The 20,912-nt window shown below is 43.0% G+C and overlaps 1 protein-coding gene across 1 annotated transcript in view; it reads right to left on the bottom strand.

The window, feature by feature from the left end:
- Positions 1-1,654: 1,654 nt before the first annotated feature.
- The window catches only part of gria1a (glutamate receptor, ionotropic, AMPA 1a), a gene marked incomplete at both ends in the record, with an annotated part of 251,785 nt that continues 232,527 nt past the window's right edge, over positions 1,655-20,912 (bottom strand). The window contains 5 exons of the mRNA XM_084331814.1: positions 1,655-1,831; positions 3,850-3,984; positions 8,703-8,817; positions 16,097-16,344; positions 19,036-19,234. Of these exons, the coding sequence (XP_084187940.1) occupies positions 1,655-1,831; positions 3,850-3,984; positions 8,703-8,817; positions 16,097-16,344; positions 19,036-19,234 (874 nt within the window). The remainder of the gene's footprint in view (positions 1,832-3,849; positions 3,985-8,702; positions 8,818-16,096; positions 16,345-19,035; positions 19,235-20,912) is intronic.

The following is a 20,912-nucleotide window of genomic DNA, read 5'->3' as shown; positions in this document are numbered from 1 at the left end:
CTGTCTCCAACATCCAAGCCAGAGTGTGCGGACAGTGCAGTAGACGGCGTGTCCCTGACATCAAACGTGTGAGAACAATAATTCCAACAACGACAGCCAACCGGCGACAGTGGGAGCTGTAGCCGCCAGAGGCACACTCTCCTTTCCAAGCCCCGCTCTGTTCACAACACCTGGCAGTGTCCAAAAGAGAGAGAGAGAGAAGTGGCCCCCTGTTACAAGGGCTTCTATTAATCTGCCAATGACCTCCTCGAGCGACGAGAAGAGAAAGCCGACTTTCCTTTCACACCACACAATCGAGGGATACGCCTTTAGCAATGAATTGAGAGTGACGGTGGTAAATATAGTTTAAAGTACAGTAAGACAGGACTGAGTGAGTAATTCGGAAAAAGTCCCCAAACGATAGGCGGAAGGAAATCTCTCTCCAGATGGCGTCTTCAGGTGTTTCAAATAACCATCCTGGTTGACTAAAGGATGTGATAAGGTAAACTACAGTGTTTAGGTCACGCGGCACCGTACATGGCCACGCAATGACGTACCGATGTAGCGTGATGTACCTCATAATGTGTGTTCTCTATGTCTTCATAGCGAAAACAGGTCCATAATCAAGATCGAGTGAGCTGACGATAACGTCACCATCGATTCTCCACTATCTACTTGTTAAAACCAATGACTACAATAGCAACAGAGCATAAACTGTAGTGTGTGTGTGTGTGTGTGTGCGTGTGTATGAGTGTGCAAGACAAGGCATGTTGTGTTTAATGAGGTGCAGCAGCAATGCATGTTTGTTGAGCAAACATGACCTAGTCTGGTTAATCACATGACCTAGCCTGGTTAATCACATGACCTAGCCTGATTAATCACATGACCTAGCCTGGTTAATCACATGACCTAGCCTGATTAATCACATAACCTAGCCTGGTTAATCACTGATATTAACATGATTAAGCCTCAATCAAGGACAAAGCAATAAACTACTTATTTTTTTAAAACATTTTTCTTTTTTACACCATTACCACACTCCACACTGTAAACCGTATACAACTCTGTGAAAAAAGAATGTGATGCGCCACGCCGAGTATCTGTGTCCTTCCAAAAAACAAAACAAAACCATGTCGTACATGTTTAATAAGAGCAGAAACGACAATATCAAACGATATAAAAAAATCAAACAAAACACAGGTCCAGATGCCACGGTCCCCATCGGCCCGCGAGAGAGCGGGTAGGTAGTAGCGGGCGGACAGCGAAGGTGAGGACAGTATTGCACACGCAGACCGACCGGCGTCTAGCGGCTCAGGCGTCACACTGAAGAAAAGCTTCTTTTTCTTTTCCTTCTTCACGAAAATGAACACCATTAAAAACAACAAAGCAAAACAAAAATCAAAGGAAAAAACGTCGATGGCGTCTTTATTGCAGCACTTTGTCCTTATTTGTTCAGTTTTTTTTCTTCTTTTTTTTCAATATTTCTTTTTCAAACATTGTATGATTTAAAAAAAGGTGAGCCTGTGAGTCTTTCATAGTTTATCGTGAACGTTTCTTTTGAGAGTGCATTTTGGCAGTAAGTAGAAGTCTCAGTGTAGCAGGTCGACAGCCGAGGAGAACGGAATGGGGTCAAACCCCCCCCCAGGTGGAGCCCCAGGTGGAGCCTTGTGGACAATCACATGCCAGACGCCCCCAGTCCCATGCTGGTGGTGTGGCTCATACAGGGCAGTGTCTGAACGGTTTTGGGGAAGTCGTGAGCGAGGATACGTCCGTTCTCTCCTCCTCCGCCGCCGCTCCCGCTCCCGCTCACCCTGGTCAGGGTGGAGCAGCGCATGGCGTCGTTGATGGATTGCTGCGGAGAAATGACACACAGCGACGCATTAACGTGCGCTTCGGACACCGTGCCCTGTAGGAGCAAGAGTAAACACACACACACCAAGTAGCACTAGCGGTAAAACAACAATACCAGTTATCAGCTATAATAGAACAAAGACAAGATTATAGGATGTATGTTTCAGCTGCGAGGCCTTTATACAATCCTCTTGTCTTTGTCTGTACAATGAGCAGAACATAACAAACTGAGATTTGAGGGAATAGTATGTATGCTAGTACATGAATACATGAGTGCAAGCAGCTGTTTGTGTGTCCTATCAGAATGCGGCCGTTTTGCCACACGAGACGTTTCGGGAGCCGATGGCGGAGGGTTGCGGGGAGTTGCTTTTCACTCTTTATCTGGTCCCTGAGTGTGTCTCAGGCCAGGCAAGCCGCCGTGATGGTGACGCATCGGCGCCCCGATTTATACTAAGACGGGAGCCGAGGCTTTACTTGTTGGTTTTATTGCCTCACTCTGCAGTCCATTACAATAAAACTCACTGGGCTTGAAAGTGGAGCTAATGACGTGATGTGAGTGTGCGTCTGTGTGTGTGCGTGTGCATGTGTGTGTGTGTGTGTGTGTGTGTGTGTGTGCGGGGAGCGCGTGTGTGGGGGGAGCGTCTGCTGCGAGCCCTCCGTTCTATAAATGATTTAATTCGGCAAAGCCAGCGCGGTGCAACGCAACCTGAAGAAGAGCGCATCGGAGACTTGGATCTAATTGGATCTGTTCTGTTGTTTCTCCGTTTCTATGCAGGCGGCAGCGAGGCACCGTTCCGGACTAATAACGCCCTGTGCCTCGCAAACACCGATCAGTCCGCTTCTGCCGAAAGACAGCTGATTAAAAACATCAGTGAGGCGTGGCTCCCTCTCCCTCTTTTATCGCCTCGGTCACGCTCTTTATGTCGTTTCATGGGGTCTTACTCGCCAGCTGTTAGTCGAGGATGGAAGATGAACAGATGACTGAAGAGCTATTTTGTTGCCACGGTTACGTGATGTTCTATTAGAAACAGTGCACAGGGAAAGCGGCGATGAAACACACAGGCGTTGCACTAGACCTGCCTTATGATTCACAGAGATAGGATGTACACTATAGATAGGATGTACACTACAATGGCCCCTACATTGCAAGACAGTCAGCAACAGGAGAAGAAGGAAGAGGGGAGGAGATTGGCTGAGAGAAGTAGAGAAGTAGAGAGAGAGAAAAGTAGAGAGAAAGAGACAGAGAGAGAAGTAGAGAGAAGTAGAGATAGAGAAGTAAAGAGATATACATAGAGAGAGAAATAGAAAGACATAGAGAGAGAGAAGTAGAGTGAGAAGTAGAGAGAGATACATAGAGAGAAGTAGAGAGAGAGACGTGGAGAGAGAGAGAGAAAAGTAGAGATAAATAGAAAGACGTAGAGAGAGAGAAGTAGAGTGAGAAGTAGAGAGAGATACATAGAGAGAAGTAGAGAGAGAGACGTAGAGAGAGAGAAGTAGCGAGAGATAGTAGTAGAGAGAGAGAAGTAGAGCAAGAGAAGTAGAGAGAGAGAGGTCGAGAGAGAAGTAGAGAGAGATAGAAGTAGAGAGAGATAGTAGCAGAGAGAGAGAGAAGTAGAGCAAGAGAAGTAGAGAGAGAGAGAGAAGTAGAGAGAGAAAGAAGTAGAGAGAGAGAGAAGTATAGAGAGGTACAGGGGAGCGTATTGCATTGCGGTGGAAAGCCGTGTGAGGTGTCCCTACTGTGATCACGGTTAGATGGGCAGGGGGGGGGGGGGGGGGGGGGGTGAGGAGGCAGATGTCATCATCATCATCATCATCATCATCATCATCATCATCATCATACATCATCATCATCATCATGGCTTCCTACCCATGGCCGCGCCTCTGCTCTTATATCTTAACCGTGTTGTTTGTGTACAGGCCGTAGCCCTGTAGCTCAGTGTAGGGGGCGCTAGCGCCACTGTCTAAGGCTGCGCAGTGAAAGGCCTGTGCTGCTGTAGCGGCGGCTCGCGCGGTGGACACCTTCATTCGGCGCGACTCGGTTCTGGACTTGTAGCAGAACTCCACCAGCGCCACCAGCATGGCCAGGCCCAGGCCTCCGATCAGGATGTAGAACACGCCCGCCACGTTGCTCAGGCTCAGAGCGCTCGTCTTGTCCTGGGAGGGTGGAGGGCGGGGTGGGAGGAGGGCGGGAGAGGACTCGTTAGGAGGGACGGAGAGGAGGAGAGACAAACACTACTACTACTACTACACACACACACATCGACACTGTTACACACACACATAGACACACATCGACACTGGTAGACACACACACAGACACGCCTACACACATAGACACTGTTACACAAACACACAGACACGGTACACAAACAAACCAACACAGTACACACTAGACACTGGTACACAAACACACACTCACACACAGTACACGCTACTCCATACACACATAGCCACTGGTACACAACACAAGTACACGCTACTCCATACACACATAGCCACTGGTACACCAACACACAGTACACACTACTCCACACACATAGACACTGGTACACAAACACACACAGTACCCACCACTCCACACACACATATACACTGGTACACAAACACACACAGTACACACTAGTCCATACACGCATAGAAATACACACACAGGACATGTGCACAGGTACTCAAACTCACATAAAGTACACAGCCTCACATACTGTACACGCTAAAGACTCTGATAGGACACACACAGGACACAGGACAATACAAATCCCAGGTCCTAAAATAGGACACTGCTCTAACAAAAACAATGACCACATACTACAAGTAAACAACGACCACATACTACATGTAAACATGGATTTAACATTACTCAACATCACTATTGCAATTTTTTTTTTTATTGTTATTGGTGTTTGAAACATGTTTCTTCTACATTTCAAAACAATCTACTGTACTTTTAATTAAGGTCAACATCCCTGCTGCATAGCTTCATTTCTACAATATAACTTGATACACAGTCTGTGAGGGAGCCATACGTTGGGACATTAATGCCCACAATGCATCAGAACACATGCACCCATGCAGCAGTACCATATACACACATTCCAGTGTAAGTCATAAAGACATAACGTCTACTACAATCTGCCTACGTTTCTGCCTAACTAGAGCTGCAAAGGTCATAGGTCAATACAGTTGAGACTTGAATCGTTCAAAGGGGCAGCATCTTGTTGGTCAAACTTTGGGCTTGTGAAAATGTATTTATTATGATTATTATTTAAGTGAATTAGTTTGAATGTCATGTCTTGTTTCACTTGGGGGGTAAGGCCATAATTCTAACCGTTATTTCACTTTGGTGACACAGTTTACACTTTCTGAATAGAACAGTCACTCTTCAATACCGGCCTGGCGGATGCAGTAGCTGGTCACCACCAACAATAGGCTTGGTTTCTCCATTCACTTGCATGCGTTTTCATAGCTCTGTCCAAAAACAATATTTATAACATAACTATGACTGCGTGGTTCTGACAACAGTAATGATTTTACACTAAGCTCATAGAGAGGTTGATCCAGTCTGTAGTGTGTGTCCTTGTGGTATATCCTGTATATTAGGCTATTGCGACCAGTACCATTTAAATTCCAAGTCCAACTGAAATTAGATTTTGTGTATATAGTACATTATTTATGTACATAGATTACCAACACGTTTTCTTTTTTTCTTTTTAATAATTGTCCAAAACATTATCAATATTTTATGTTAATTGTTGTGTATAGCATGTCAGCTAAGTGGTACTGTTTTAAATTGATTGTGTGTGTTTTCGTCATATGTCATGTACACTCTGAGCCATTGAAAACTAGGGTCTCCCTCAATGACTCCCGAGTTTAAGTAAAGTATAAAGAGTAGGAAATGTGGGATTTTGTGAACATAGTTTGTGAAATATATTATTGATTGCCTTTTGAATTAGAACATTTGACCTACTTTACAACCGTGGGACATATAATAAAATAATAGTATACTGTATATAATGTACATCACTCTAGTTAGTGTATTAAGATTCAAGATTTTATTTATATATAACTATAGTAGAAACAAAAATGTGTATGCATATAAAAATCTAAAATATCTAAAAGGCTACGTATAATTAATGATTAAATAAAAACATATAAGACACTCAATCAATGAAAAAAAAATATATAAGTCAACATATAAGACACTCAATCAATTATTAAATAAAAACATATAAGACACTCAATCAATGATTAAATAAAATATATAAATCAACATATAAGACACTCAATCAATGATTAAATAAAAACATATAAATCGACATATAAGACACTCAATCAATGATTCAATAAAAACTATTAGCAGCACAGTTCAGTCAAGTGTGTTTTGTGAATTGTTTCAGTTCAATGTTGGTATTATGTTGGGGGAGGTCATAGTTTGTTCATAATCCCGGCCGCCTGTGGATAGAAGCTGTGTAGCTTATTAGGAGTATTTGTTTTGCGGACAAGCTTATCAAAACGTATACAAGTGAAGACACAGATCTCACACATAGCTCATATTGATGTTTGACTGTTTGAGAACTCAACTTCAAAATGTTCTATCAAAGTGAATTAGCGCATCAGAGCATGTCTGGCACAGAGCGTGAAGGCATGCAAGCAGCTTGGTATACTTGTTGCAGTATAGACTTATAAAAGGGCCTGGTGACAGATCGACAGGGGGTCGCATCACAGACATGCACACTCTGTGGGGAGTTGGAGCAGGATCATTATAGGGGTCAGAGGGCAAGGGGTGAGGGGTCGACGCGTTCCAAAGACCCTATATCTGTCTCTCCCCAACACCGACATCTGGTCCTGTTCTGTCTGCAAAAACAATTAAAGAAATCTCTCTTTTTCCTTGGGGTTTATATGCGTAGAACTAGAAACTAACTACATGCTCCTTTGAAAGTGAGGATGTGCTTGTAATCCGAGTGAGGATGTGAGATGTGATCTTATTGGAAAACTGCCCATCAGAGGGATGTTTCTCAAGGCTCTGTGTCACAGTGAAGATTCAGATAAGCTGTTTAATCACTGCACAGAAGATGGACGCCTACGTCTGCACCTGCATACACATACCTTTGTAAGAATGTGGGCCATTCTAAACTAAAGAAGCTAGAATAATTGATTAGTCGATTTAATCGTCACACAACAAATATGCTAAATATAATTTCCCACATATAATCATGCAGAAGACACCTGTTTAAATATAGATGTGCCTACCAGCAGTGTGCTTGTAATTCCTCACTCGTAAAAAAAAAAAAAGGGTAAACAAATAAAACACCTAATAGACTAACAAAGTCTTTGGTCGACCTACTTATACAGTATGGACTAATGGACTCAGAGAACAGGGGGCAGTCCTAATGTTTACACTGACAGTCTCCACTATAACCATCAGTTAATCTGCATCAGTATGAAGAGAGAGAGAGACAGAGAGACCACAGGACTGCTGGCAGAGCCACACAGAGAGAGACAGAGAGAGAGGTGCAGTGTGGTTGCATGTTGAGGAGTGTATAGACCTGGGGAGCTACGGGATCCTTTTTTTTAACCATAGGTGTTTTTAAAGGTCATGCTTTAAATGTTTCATTGATGTCTAAAATGAAAACAAACGCTGCGATAACCAATAACAATATCAAGGGATTCTGTGTAGTTGTGCTCGCACGCTGAGCCATATGGGCACTGTAGTAATTACTATGGAAATGAGCACAGATTACGATACCAAACACATTCTCTCAAAGATTACGTTCAAACAGTTACCTTTATCGGTTGTAACAGTATAATAACTATATAATATATAATAATAATAATAATATATACCTCCATCAAAGACTATGAACCTACACAATACGGTTTGGCTGTAATAGTTTAGATTTTCAATGGGTGGTTACAATGGAGGGAAAAGCCCCAGGTGGAAGCTCACTCCCCAGGTCTATAGGGACTGGTCTGGGGTCAGCGTGGGGTGGTGCTGGGAGGTGCTGTGAGGTGACAGAACTGGGTTGGAGACTGACCTTTCGTCCGGAGTCCTTGCTGCCACACTCCCCCTTATCGTACCACCATTTGTTTTTCAGTTTGTCTAAGACGGCCTGCTCATTGAGTTTCAACACCGCTAGGTTTACAGGGATTCTTCCAACCATAAGAAAAATAACATAAATAACATTATCATACCATGTTATTTTATGTTATTCGTTCAGAGACACACAGCAGCAAACACACGTACACACACACACATATGCACGCACACCTGTTAATTGAGCTCACTTATAGGCAAAGACCTACACACGCACACAAACACACACACACGCACGCACAGACTGTATAGCATTAAGATTATTAGACACAGCAAAGTCAAAAGTGATATGCATTAATACTCCATCTAGCTTGATTGTTTTGCTCCCTAAGGCAGTAGATGTGTATTACTATATCACTTCGGGTAACCGGCACGCTGCTAACCCTGTTACGCAATGTTGAAGTCAGCGTTCTGTTCTCTGTGTCCCTTGTATTAAAAAGAGTCCACAGGACTACAGCCAAATTTCAGCACAGATTTATCACAAGGCCACTGAACGTGTGCCCTTCACGCACCGGGGTCCTTAAATGTCACAGAGTGTAAGACAACCTTTTATTTATTTTTTTTGGTCGGTCCTGGTTGTTTATTCTGTCCAACCGGAGGAGGAGATCGAGTTTGAAATAGTGAAACCGCCACCCCCTTTCAGGTGGTGGGGGGGATGGAGTGTGTCGGCGTTGCCAGAGCGGTCATGTGTGTGCGGGGGGGCAGCGTGGGCCTGCCGGTTACCCTCCCAGTGGTGGTTATAGGGGGGGTTACCCGCTGGGGCTGTCAAACTGGCTCTGACCTTGGAATCACCGCCACCGCTGCCACATTCTCCCTTGTCGTACCACCATTTGTTTTTCAATTTGTCCAGTAGGCCCTGCTCGTTCAGTTTTAACACTGCCAGGTTAACTGGGTTTCTTGGGAAATGATAGTAGAATGAATAGCCATTAGCAAACACCAGTCACGGTACAGGTTTAGTAAACGGTAGTGGTAGTGGTGGTGATCATGAAAAAAAAAATTAAAAGAACACGCCAACATTTGGGGAAATTAGCTCATCATCTTCTCTAGAGAGAGACGAGAAGATATATACCAGTTTTCTCTCTGTGCGTTCAGTAGAAAGCTATCTGGCTGCACGTTAGCCTAGCTTAGCACAATGAATGGAAGCGGACATGACCGGTTAGCCTTCGGGAGAGTTGTTAGTTGGACAATGCCTAGGCCAGTGGTTCTCAAACTGTGGTACGCGTACCACTAGTGGTACTTGGTGGTACTGCTGGTGGTACTTGAAAACATTTCCAAAAAAGCTAAAAAAAAAAAAAAAAAAAAAAATGTTTTTTCTTTTTCTTTCTTTTTTTGCAGTCAGGCCACTGAACTTAGAAGCAGGCCAGGCCAGTGTTTCTGGTTGCGGCAGCGCGATAGTTAGATAATCTAAGTGGGGAACAACCAGGAGATCACTGTGACAGAGAGTAATGCAGTCTAAACAGTCATAAATCTTTAATTCAACTTCAGCCCTGATCATAACCATTTATTTTTAGATTTCTTGTAATGTCAGATAAAAAATGTGTTGCTGCTAATCATTGACACATGCCTAGCCTGTAATAATCCCCCCCAGAAAAATTTACTTTGCATTTGATATATTGTAAATATTTTACTTTTTGTGTGTGTTTTTTTAACAATAATTTGTGATGCCATCACACAAACTGGCATTTAAAGGGTAAACATTCAAACATTTATTGAATATGTGTTTTATTTTCTTTTTTACAATAATTTGTGATGCCCATCACAAACACTGGCATTTAAAGGGTAAACATTCAAAAATGCCTGCACCAGAATGCAGGAAATTAAGTTTTTGTAACAAAATAATTGTGTGTGTGTGTGTGTGTGTGTGTGTGTGTGTGTGTGTGTGTGTGTGTGTGTGTGTGTGTGTGTGTGTGTGTGTGTGTGTGTGTGTGTGTGTGTGTGTGTGTGTGTGTGTGTGTGTCTGAGTGTGAGAGAGAATGACGGACAATTGCTTGCGGTGTGAGAGAGAGAGAGAGAGAGAGAGAGAGAGAGAGAGAGAGAGAGAGAGAGAGAGAATTAAGTACATTTGCTGAAATACAGTTGTTCTTAATTTTCTCACTTGCTATGTGAGAATGTTAGTTATTATGTTCTCAATGCCCCTTGCATTGTATGAGTTGTGTGGAAGCGTTTGCTAGTTCTAGTGCTATCCCTTTGTACATTGTGGCTGTGTCTGACAAAAGTTAACAATAAATAATGGTATTAGGAATACATTTGCCTCCTGCGTGAACTGTGCATAGCTGAATAGACTGTATTTTAACGCCGGTCATATGGTGGTACTTGGAGAGCCAGCTACGTTCTCAGGTGGTACTTGGTGTAAAAAGTTTGAGAACCACTGGCCTAGGCTAACCGGTCATGTCCGCTTCCATTCATTGTGCTAAGAGAGGAATTATTCATTTAAATAGTTAAATCAATTATTTAAAGAGAGAAAACTGGTATATATCTTCTTGTCTCTCTCTGGAAAAGACAATAAGCTAATTTCCCAAAATGTTGGCGTGTTCTTTTAAGTTATCGTTACAAAAGAAAACTCCCGCCGCGTCTAGGGCTATGATATGGAGAGGCGGGAGTGTGTCGACTTTTAGATGTTAACTAGTACATGTCTGGTACATGTTAGTTGTCGTTTCTGTAATGAGTTGACGTATGGGGTGACCGTAGTAAGAGTCAGGTTTTACCAAGCAGGTGTGGGGGGGGGGGGGGGGGGGGGGGGGGGGGGGGGCTCGGAGAAAGAGAGAGCAGACACAGTAAACAGAGATGTCTTTAGGTGTGGAGGTCTGGTCTGTAGATCTGGTGATCTCCTTTCAGCCGTGCGAGGACGAGCGATCAATATTCAACTCACAGGTGAATAGAAGATCTGCGACGATTAATATTAGACCTATCAGCATCCAGTCTGTGAAGTAGCCAGGACACATTTTTTGTCCTGCAATATTGCAATATTATGTTAAATATTGCAATATTTAACCCTCCTTTTATCCTTGGGGTCAATTTGACCCCATTTAATGTTTAATGTATCTAAATAAATGGTTGACATTATTTCTTTTGCTTATTATTTCATGACTTTCCCTAATTTAATTGAAGGCAAATGGGTAAACATAAAATTAACATGATTTGATTGTTTAGGATTATATTGAGGTGACTATTACATGCAAATTAGACTAAATAGTATAAATATAGGACATTGATACAACACAGGAGGGAAGAGGGCATAATACCCACATTGCGAGAACTCTGATATTGGGACATGGGGACATATGGTTCCCACAAGGACATTGGTAGTTTATGCAACATATGCAAACATATAAAAGCTTGCATCGGATCCTTCTAAACCATTACTATTGGTGCTCTGTGTGGTTTCTCTTCATGTTGTCTCTCAATTGAAAATTACCTTGAAGAAAAGTTGTTTATGCCAGTGAAGTTTTGTCACAGCTCTTTGACAGTGAAAGTGACATAGAAGAGAATAATGTTGAGGACCCTGATTATGAGGCATCCTCCTCTGATGAGAAGGATGCTCCTGTTGTCTCTCAGCCACACGCAGACAAGTTACTTTCCAAAAATGATCATAAGAAAGTTATCATGGTCCCGCTCCCCACTTGAACAGGGTAGGGGCGTAGTGCTGCTAATATCATTCCAGGTTCCAGGCCCCACCAGATACGCTGTCAGCCATGTTCAAGAGATAAAGTCAGCATTCAAACTCTTCATAACACCAATCAATTGAGAAGGATATACTTGAGATGACGAATTTAGAGGGGAGGCGCGTGTACGGGGACAGTTGGAAGGAGTGGGATGGGACCCACTTGCAAGCCGACATTATCTCGTAAAATCAGTGACATTATAGTGATTTATATATTTTTTAATAGTCACATAGGTATTCTGGATGTATAATAGAGTGGGTGAAGGGGCAGTGGGGGTAATGTTTTATTTAAATTGTTATTTAGGTCGTCAACAAAGACACATAAAGCACCTGAAACATACATTTGGGTAACAGTTTGGATTATGATCATGTTCACACTGCTGGGGTCAAAATGACCCAGAGGATAAAGGGTGTAAAGTAACTTTGGGGATAACAAGAGGGTTAAGTTATATTTAAGCTAACCGCTAATGGTCACTCCTTGCACCATGGAAAGGAGACAACCAGCTCTCTGAGCGACCAACACACCCAAATCACCTCCGTCAGAGCTTGCTCTCTCTCTCTCTCTCTCTCTTGCATGTGTTTGTGTGGGTGAGCGTGAGCCCCATAGCTGACGGGCTGTGAAGAACAACTCTCTACACCTGCCCCTCGCAGACAGACCCAACGGGACTCCCGCTGTCTGGTTTTTTGAAGAGGAAGGAAAATACGACACTGTTGCAGGTTTTCCAAAACAATTGATTCAGTTCCCATTTGGTTCTAGGATGATAATTCCCTTGGGACGGGGAGGGGGGGGGGGGGGGGGATATTCTGCCTTCTCGTTCAGCGGGGGTGCAGAGAGCCTTCCTCCACTACCATGAAACACAGCTGTGGGGAACACGGGCATCAAGAGCTGGTAAAACCCTCAGCCCAGCGAGGACTCTGACACAAAGAAAGAAATCACAGTGGCGTGGCCATGGATGGGTGGACCCGCTGGTCAGCTGGTTCAGGACGGGCAGGATGTGAGAGAGGCGGAGTGTGTTGGGTGGGATGGGGTTAACAGACAGGCAGGCACAGGGTTAGCGAAACACAGGTCAGGGATGGAACGAGGAGCACAGCAGAGTTATACACAGAGTACAGTATCAATCAAAAGACACAATAAGAGTCTGCGATTTTGAAGACGAACCGTCGGGGAAACATCCTGTGAATTGAAGAGTTTTGTCAGCGTTACACAGTTTTGTTCAACGGGCTCGTGGTGTGTGGGGATGGCTGGTTTAAGCTAATCAGACCTGGGAGCAGGTGTGGCTGTGCACCTGTTGCACATTGAGGTAATCAGTGTTCAGCACAGGTTAAATTGGCCATCCTCACACACACACTGAGGAGAGCCTGTGTCATTACAGAGCTTGATCGTGCCCACATGGTGATATGAATGAAAATCAAACTACGACTTTTAGACTATTATCACAGGTGCATACTTCCATTTGGAATTTGAGAATTAAACTTTGCACCTGAGGTACGGCTGAAACTCGAATGCGTTGAAGCTTCAATTGTCGCCGTGGTAACCAACGGCAAAATCAGTATTCAAAATTGCCGCGCGATCACTTCTTATCCCTGCCACTTCAACCCCCTTCGGAGTGCATTTTAGTTTTTCGAAAGCTGCCTTTATTGTAAGCAAAACAAGAACTTCCCTGTCGCTAAAGATTGTGGACACGGTCACGCAACCTAAAGCGGGTTGAGCACTCGTATCATTCAAAGCTCCAGCTATGTTAGTCTGTGTTAAAGCTTAGACCACAGGAGCTATTTTGGTTAGCTGTAATTCATTTTATTTGATTGGGTACGGTTGTTTATTTAGTTTGATCGATGCACACTTGAAGTGAAGTGAAGTTATTTATTGATTTTAATAAATAAATAAGGCAACAGAATGCATTATGTTAATTATTTAATATTTCATGTAAAGGTCTACACTGACAAGAGTCTTATTTCTATTTTCTTTTCATGAGCAATCAATTTCACTTTGATTAGTTCTGTATAAAAACTATAAGGCAATTTATTATATGGATTAGCCCATTGCTGTCAACTATAATTTTTTTATTTGATATATTTTATAGAATATATATAGGCTACACTGCTATGTCTTTCTCATAATGTATATGAGCAGTTTAATAGACGGCATTAGTCATTTGTTTCATTTCATTTGATTATTGCACATTCTGTAGCCAATTAAATGCCAATGAAGAGGAAAAACCTTGAAGTCTGATTTAGTTTTTGTCTATTATTATTATTTTGCATAATAATTACAATAATAAAGCATATAATGATAGTATGTGATAAAGACATAATTAATTAATAATAACAGCTAAATTATTTGAATAAAGTACATAACATCGTAGTGATGAAGTTTCAGATATTCAATGATAATTCAGCGTTGAAGTTTCAAGGTTCAAACAAAGGTCTCCCTGACCCACGGGGCGCGATTGAACCCACCACCCTCTTCGTGTTCACAGGGCGCTCACCGACGTCTGAATCTGACCAATGCTGGCCAATCTACTGTTACATAATATCAAAAGAGCACAAAGACGCCGATACAATACAACGCATCCAATTAAGACGTCCCGTTATCTGTAAAAATGAAATCCATATTCTCAAGTCAGTATCAGACGTCCAGCGAACGCCTCGGTGAGTCCGCACGGGAATACCGACCGAGCCGCCGCCCAACGGTCATTAAAACCTCACGAGATCTTTAATAGGGGCCATCGACAGCCATTCCAAACGCCATCTCTCATCACCTACCGCTACCGTGCGTCCAGGTCACGGCGGGTCCGTACGGCGGGAGAGAATATGACTTTCATCGATTGTCTTAGCGCTACAGCGGCCGCGCCGCCAGATGGAATCTCGTTTGTATGAGCTTTTAAACAGGGCCCCTGAGTGGTTCCATAAGGAGACGAGGCATTCCTTTTGTCGGTGCGGTTTGACCTCTGACCTCTGAGGTTATGAATGAACTCTCCCCACAAGGCTCCTTTCATTAAACCAAATTACCCGTAGGCACATTGAGAGATCGATGAAACGCTTCAGACGGGGGGGGGGGCAGGTAAAGGTAGATGAACGTGACACCAAACGGCCGCTGTGGAGTCGTAGTAGACGGGAGGAAATACATGTGAATTAGAGACATTTCATGGCACGTGGAGCAGGACGGCACGGCTCGTCTAAGACTGTGAGCTCTGGTTTAAGTGGGAAGAGTCTAGTGGGCGTGTGAGACGTAATCCTTCACTTTACTTTACTTTAGCGTAATCCTCCTTTAAGAGCTCCCGCTAGTTTGTAGAGGAGGGAGACATCTATACATTTTTAATGAAGGGGAAAGACAACGGGGGTTCAGGCAGTGTGAGAGAGAGAGAGAGAGAGAGAGAGAGAGAGAGAGAGAGAGAGAGAGAGAGAGAGAGAGAGAGAGAGAGAGAGAGAGAGAGAGAGAGAGAGAGAGAGAGAGAGAGAGAGAGAGAGCGAGAGAGAGAGATAGAGAGAGAGAGCATTTGAGAGCAAGTGTGTGTACAAATGTTTGTTTGTGTGTGTAGCCCGGGTGTGTGTGTTTGTCTGTGTGTGTTTGTCAGTGTGTGGAGCCCGGGTGTGTGTTTGTCTACGTGTGTAGCCCGGGTGTGTGTGTGTTTGTCTGTGTGTAGCCTGGGTGTGTGTGTTAGTCTGTGTGTGTAGCCTAACCCGGGTGTGTGTGTTTGTCTGTGTGTGTAGCCCGGGTGTGTGTGTTTGTCTGTGTGTGTAGCCCGGGTGTGTGTGTTTGTCTGTGTGTGTAGCCCGGGTGTGTGTGTGTGTGTGTTTTCCTTAGAGGAGGCTTCAGCTTCAAAGCAGGCAGTTTAACAGCGGGCCTTGAAGGAGGCTCAGGATGAAATGAGGGGCAGCAGAAGCAGAGAAAAACAATCTGCACCTGAAGGAGGTCAGGTACGTCTCACAGTCCCGTCCAGAACCACTTCTACCAGCACTCACACTCACTCACACACAGACAGACACACACGGATAGCCGGAGCCTCTGTCAGAGCTAGAGCACAAAGACAAAGGCTTAGGCTAGCCGCACGCACACACACACACACACACACACCCATAAACCAAATGATGCTTTTCAGTGGTGACAATGGCAATGGCAGTTTGTGCTTATCATGGTATTATGATAAATACTGAAACAAAAAAGAAGAAAAGAAAAAGAAACAGAAACTAAAGTAAACATTCCATGTTATAAAAATGTATATATTTGTATAGAAAAACGGATGTGTAATAATAAGGGCGACAAAACACACAAGCCGTGACATACTGTATGAAGGAAAACAAAACAAACACGTAGCCGTCACACACTAGACTAAACACTAGATGCTCGCTGGTTAGCCAACGTCAACAGATAAATAGCCACGGATGAGTAACGACTGATAAAATGAAGAAACGGTGGATGAGACTGATTGGAAAAGACAGACGGGCGAGTAAAGCTCATGCAGGAGCTCTGATAACGGCACCGTGGGGGGAGGGGTGGGGTATGGGGTTTATACCTGAGGTTGGAGCCCTTGGGTGTGGCAATACCGTATCCCTTGGAGTCCAGGTTGCCTCCCACCTTCATGGTGTCGCACGGCTTCCGCTGCTCGATGTACTCGTTCATGGTGGACTCCAGCAGGTAGGCGTACTTCCCCTTGGACTTCCGGACCCGCATCACGCCCTCGTCCGTGGTCTTCACGAACACTGAGGGGTCGGCCGACTTCATGTAGGACCACATCTTTTCGAACACGGCGATCTTTGACCTCTGTGGATGGGACGGGAGCGAGAGACAGGATGTAGAGAGAGATGTAGCTCGAGAAGGAGAGAACCTTTGTACGTGTGTACACGCACGCATGCATGTGGAGGTATGTGCACATATGGGATATGTGTGTGTGTGTGGGGATTTCTCCATATCCGTTCATGTCTGTGTATATCAGTACATGTGTGTATACAGTATCAGTTAACGTGTGTATATCAGTTCATGTGTGTGTATTAGGGCTGTCCCTGACTAAGGATTTGGATGGTCGACTAGGATTGGCCAAAATGAGCCGTTAGTCAACTATTGGTCGACAAAAAAAAAAAAAAAAAAATTATAATATTTAATTTTTTAAATTTTTTTAAAAAAATTTTATCATTCCATTTGGGCTGTGGGGGGTGCTTAATGTCTGAAGGAGTCGACTGAAGGCTTATTGTCCTCTGCAAAAGCATGCAATTGGTCCACTGATGGATACATCTTGATATTTGTCTAGTCTAGTGTGTTCATTAGATGGGTGTTTGGCTCTTTCAGTGCCTCTGTGCCTGTTTTCATAGGCAGTTAGCCTCTGGTATGTGTGCCATTAGCGTTAGCCACGCTTCTAGGCCTCTTTTCTTTTGGAAAGAATGATAATTTTTTTTTTTTTTTTTTTTAATATATATATATTTTTTTATATATATATTCGACTAAGAGGTTGGCCAGTCGACTACGGCTCCTTTCGACTGGTTAGTCGACTAATCGACTAATAGGGGTCAGCCCTAGTATACTGTATACCAGATCATGTCTGTGTATATCAGTTCATGTGTGTGTATATCAGTTCATGTGTGTATACCAGTTCATGCGTGTGTATATCAATTATTGTCTGTATATCAGATCATGTGTGTATGTCAGTTCATGTGTGTGTATATCAGTTCATGTGTGTATAAGATCATGTGTGTGTAACATATCATGTGTGTATCAGATCATGTGTGTATGCCAGTTCATGTGTGTGTATACCAGATCATACGTGTGTACAGGGCTCGACATTAACAGCCGCCACCTGCCAAATGCGGGTAGAATTCGGCAGTGGTGTGTAACTCTGTCACTCTTACCAGCCACTTTGGCGGGCGACTTTTTTTCATTTCCGCATCACTGCAAATCCGCCGCTCAATTAATACAATTAATATAGCCTGAGGGGGGCATAATCCCACGGGACAATGCATTGGGAAATTGTGTCCCACAATATTTTTGCGCGGATCGGAATACGGGCACACGCGTGGGAGCTCGCACAAAATCGCCGCGATTTTTCCAGTCTTTTTCGCTGAAGGAAGTGCATTGGGAAATCGTGCCCCTCACCGAGTTCTACCCCCGGGACAAATCTTGTGTCGATCCGTGTACGTGGGAGCTTGCGCAAAATCACCCAAATCATTCCACGCAAAACAATTTAACGATGTTTTCGCTGATGGAAGGGCATTGGGAAATCGTGCCGCCCGCCGAGATCTACCCCCGGGAGAAATCTCACATTGATCCGCGAAAGAGCGCGCCCGTGGGAGCCCACCCAAAATCACAGTTACCCCCCTTTGGCTACCATAAGTAAACCTTGACCTTTGACCCCCCCCCCCCCCCCCCCCCCCCTCCCATTTGGCGTTAAATGTTATTTTAGATGTTTCTGTTCAAATACAATCTTATGTCCAAGCAAATGCATGCAGTTACATTGTCCAATTGCCTATGTTTATTACTTTTTGGGTGGAGGTGCTCGCGTGTGGATTTTGGCTTGTGAAAATGCTGAGTGGCTAGTGACTTTGGAAAACCACTAGCTACAGTGGCTGGTGAGCCAAAAAGTTAGCCCTGCGCGTGTATATCAATTAATGTGTGTATATGAGACGATGTGTGTGTATATGAGTTCATGTGTGTGTGTATATCAGTTCATGTGTGTATATCAGATCATGTGTGTGTGTATAACAGTTCATGTGTATATCAGATCATGTGTGTGTATATCAGATCATGTGTGTATATCAGTTCATGTGTGTATATCAGATCATGTGTATGTGTATAACAGTGCATGTGTGTGTATATCAGATCATGTATGTGTATATCAGATCATGTGTGTATATCAGTTCATGTGTGTATATCAGATCATGTGTGTATATCAGAGCATGTGTGTATATCAGTTCATGTGTGTATATCAGATCATGTGTGTATATCAGAGCATGTGTGTATATCAGTTAATGTGTGTGTATATCAGATCATGTGTGTGTATATCAGTTCATGTGTGTATATCAGATCATGTGTGTATATCAGTTCATGTGTGTGTATATCAGATCATGTGTGTGTATCAGATCATGTGTGTGTATATCAGATCATGTGTGTATATCAGATCATGTGTGTATATCAGATCATGTGTGTGTATATCAGATCATGTGTGTATATCAGAGCATGTGTGTATATCAGTTCATGTGTGTGTATATCAGTTCATGTGTGTGTATATCAGTTCATGTGTGTATATCAGAGCATGTGTGTATATCAGTTCATGTGTGTATATCAGATCATGTGTGTATATCAGAGCATGTGTGTATATCAGTTCATGTGTGTATATCAGTTCATGTCTGTGTATATCAGTTCATGTGTGTGTATATCAGAGCATGTGTGTATATCAGAGCATGTGTGTATATCAGTTCATGTGTCTGCATCAGTTCCAATACAATACTGATCTCTTTGTCTTACCCTGAAGAACTCCTTGGTGGAGCCGGCGTCCAGCGTTCCGTAGGCGATCTCGGTCTGCTTGGCCAGGTCCTCGGCGCTCTCTATGGGCGACACCATCCTCTCCACGGTCAGGAAGGCGGCCAGGTTGGCCGTGTAGGACGAGATGATGATGAGGGTGAAGAACCACCATACGCCGCCCACGATACGCCCCGACAGAGATCTACAAGCACAAGCAGACAGAGACTTAAACGTACATTCCTGTAAAATAATAAATAAATACATAATAATAATTATTATTATTATATATATTATGAATAAATACATAATTAATTAATAAATGAATACATTAATAACTCATGTTTATTAGTATGTTGTCTGCTGTCAACACCACCATTCCTCCCAGATGACAGGCTCCTCATTCACTTCCATTTATTTTGGGGACCATGTCTAAATATCATACTTCTGAAGTATAGGGAGGAGTAGTCTGACGTAATTTTTGTTTCCCGCGCAGTCCACCCATATAGGGATTTATCATTGGGAAAATGTAGCCTATTATCGGCTATTGTAATAATTCGGCCTCATGAACATTGGCAAGCTTTCCATTTTTACACAAAATGAGTTCCCTTCTATCACTAACATTATTGTTTAAGCATTTTTGGTTGAAATTAAATTATACGTAATTACTTTATGATTCATTGCTAATTGTTTTATGTTGAGCTGTAGATTGTGGATGAAGACACACAGAAAGGTGCACCATGCCTTTGCTTGTATGTTCATGCTTTATTTGTTTTAAAAGAGACGATTTAGAACTGTGTCCATTGGAAATACATTGCAATTTCAAGCGAGGTGGACCGGCTGGAAACAACAATGACGTAACCACTACACCTCCCTATAAACAACTTATACAGCAATTTTATTCCATTTACCGTTATTTACCCACCCCCCTCCACACACACAAACACACAAAGGCCCCGGTATTTTCTGTATTTTGGGGTATTTTCTGGTATTTTGGGGTAGTTTCTGGTATTTTGGGTATACTTTGGGGTATTTTGGGGTATTTTCTGGTATTTTGGGGTATACTTTGGGGTATTTTGGGGTAGTTTCTGGTATTTTCTGGTATTTTCTGGTTTTTGGGGTATTTTGGGGTATTTTCTGGTATTTTCTGGTATTTTGGGGTATACTTTGGGGAATTTTGGGGTATTTTGGGGTAGTTTCTGGTATTTTCTGGTATTTTGGGGTATACTTTGGGGTATTTTGGGGTAGTTTCTGGTATTTTCTGGTATTTTCTGGTATTTTGGGGTAGTTTCTGGTATTTTGGGGTATACTTTGGGGTATTTTCTGGTATTTTGGGGTAGTTTCTGGTATTTTGGGGTATACTTTGGGGTATTTTGGGGTATTTTCTGGTATTTTGGGGTAGTTTCTGGTATTTTGGGGTATTTTATGGTATTTTGGGGTAGTTTCTGGTATTTTGGGGTATACTTTGGGGTATTTTGGGGTATTTTCTGGTATTTTGGGGTTATACTTTGGGGTATTTTGAGGTAGTTTCTGGTAGTTTCTGGTATTTTCTGGTATTTTGGGGTATTTTGGGGTAGTTTCTGGTATTTTGGGGTATACTTTGGGGTATTTTGGGGTCGTTTCTGGTATTTTCTGGTATTTTGGGGTATACTTTGGGGTATTTTGGGGTAGTTTCTGGTATTTTCTGGTATTTTCTGGTATTTTGGGGTATTTTGGGGTAGTTTCTGGTATTTTGGGGTATACTTTGGGGTATTTTCTGGTATTTTCTGGTATTTTCTGGTACTTTGGGGTGATTAGTAGGACCCCTCCATTAAGCTCTCTCCACACGCACCTCTCTCTATACTTGAGTAGATATGAATGAGAAACAATTTGAAATATAGAAA

Source organism: Notolepis coatsorum, assembly GCF_963971535.1.
Source record: "Notolepis coatsorum genome assembly, chromosome: 16".
In the NCBI taxonomy this organism is placed as follows: Eukaryota; Metazoa; Chordata; class Actinopteri; order Aulopiformes; family Paralepididae; genus Notolepis; species Notolepis coatsorum.
This window is presented reverse-complemented; position numbering and strand designations above follow the sequence as displayed.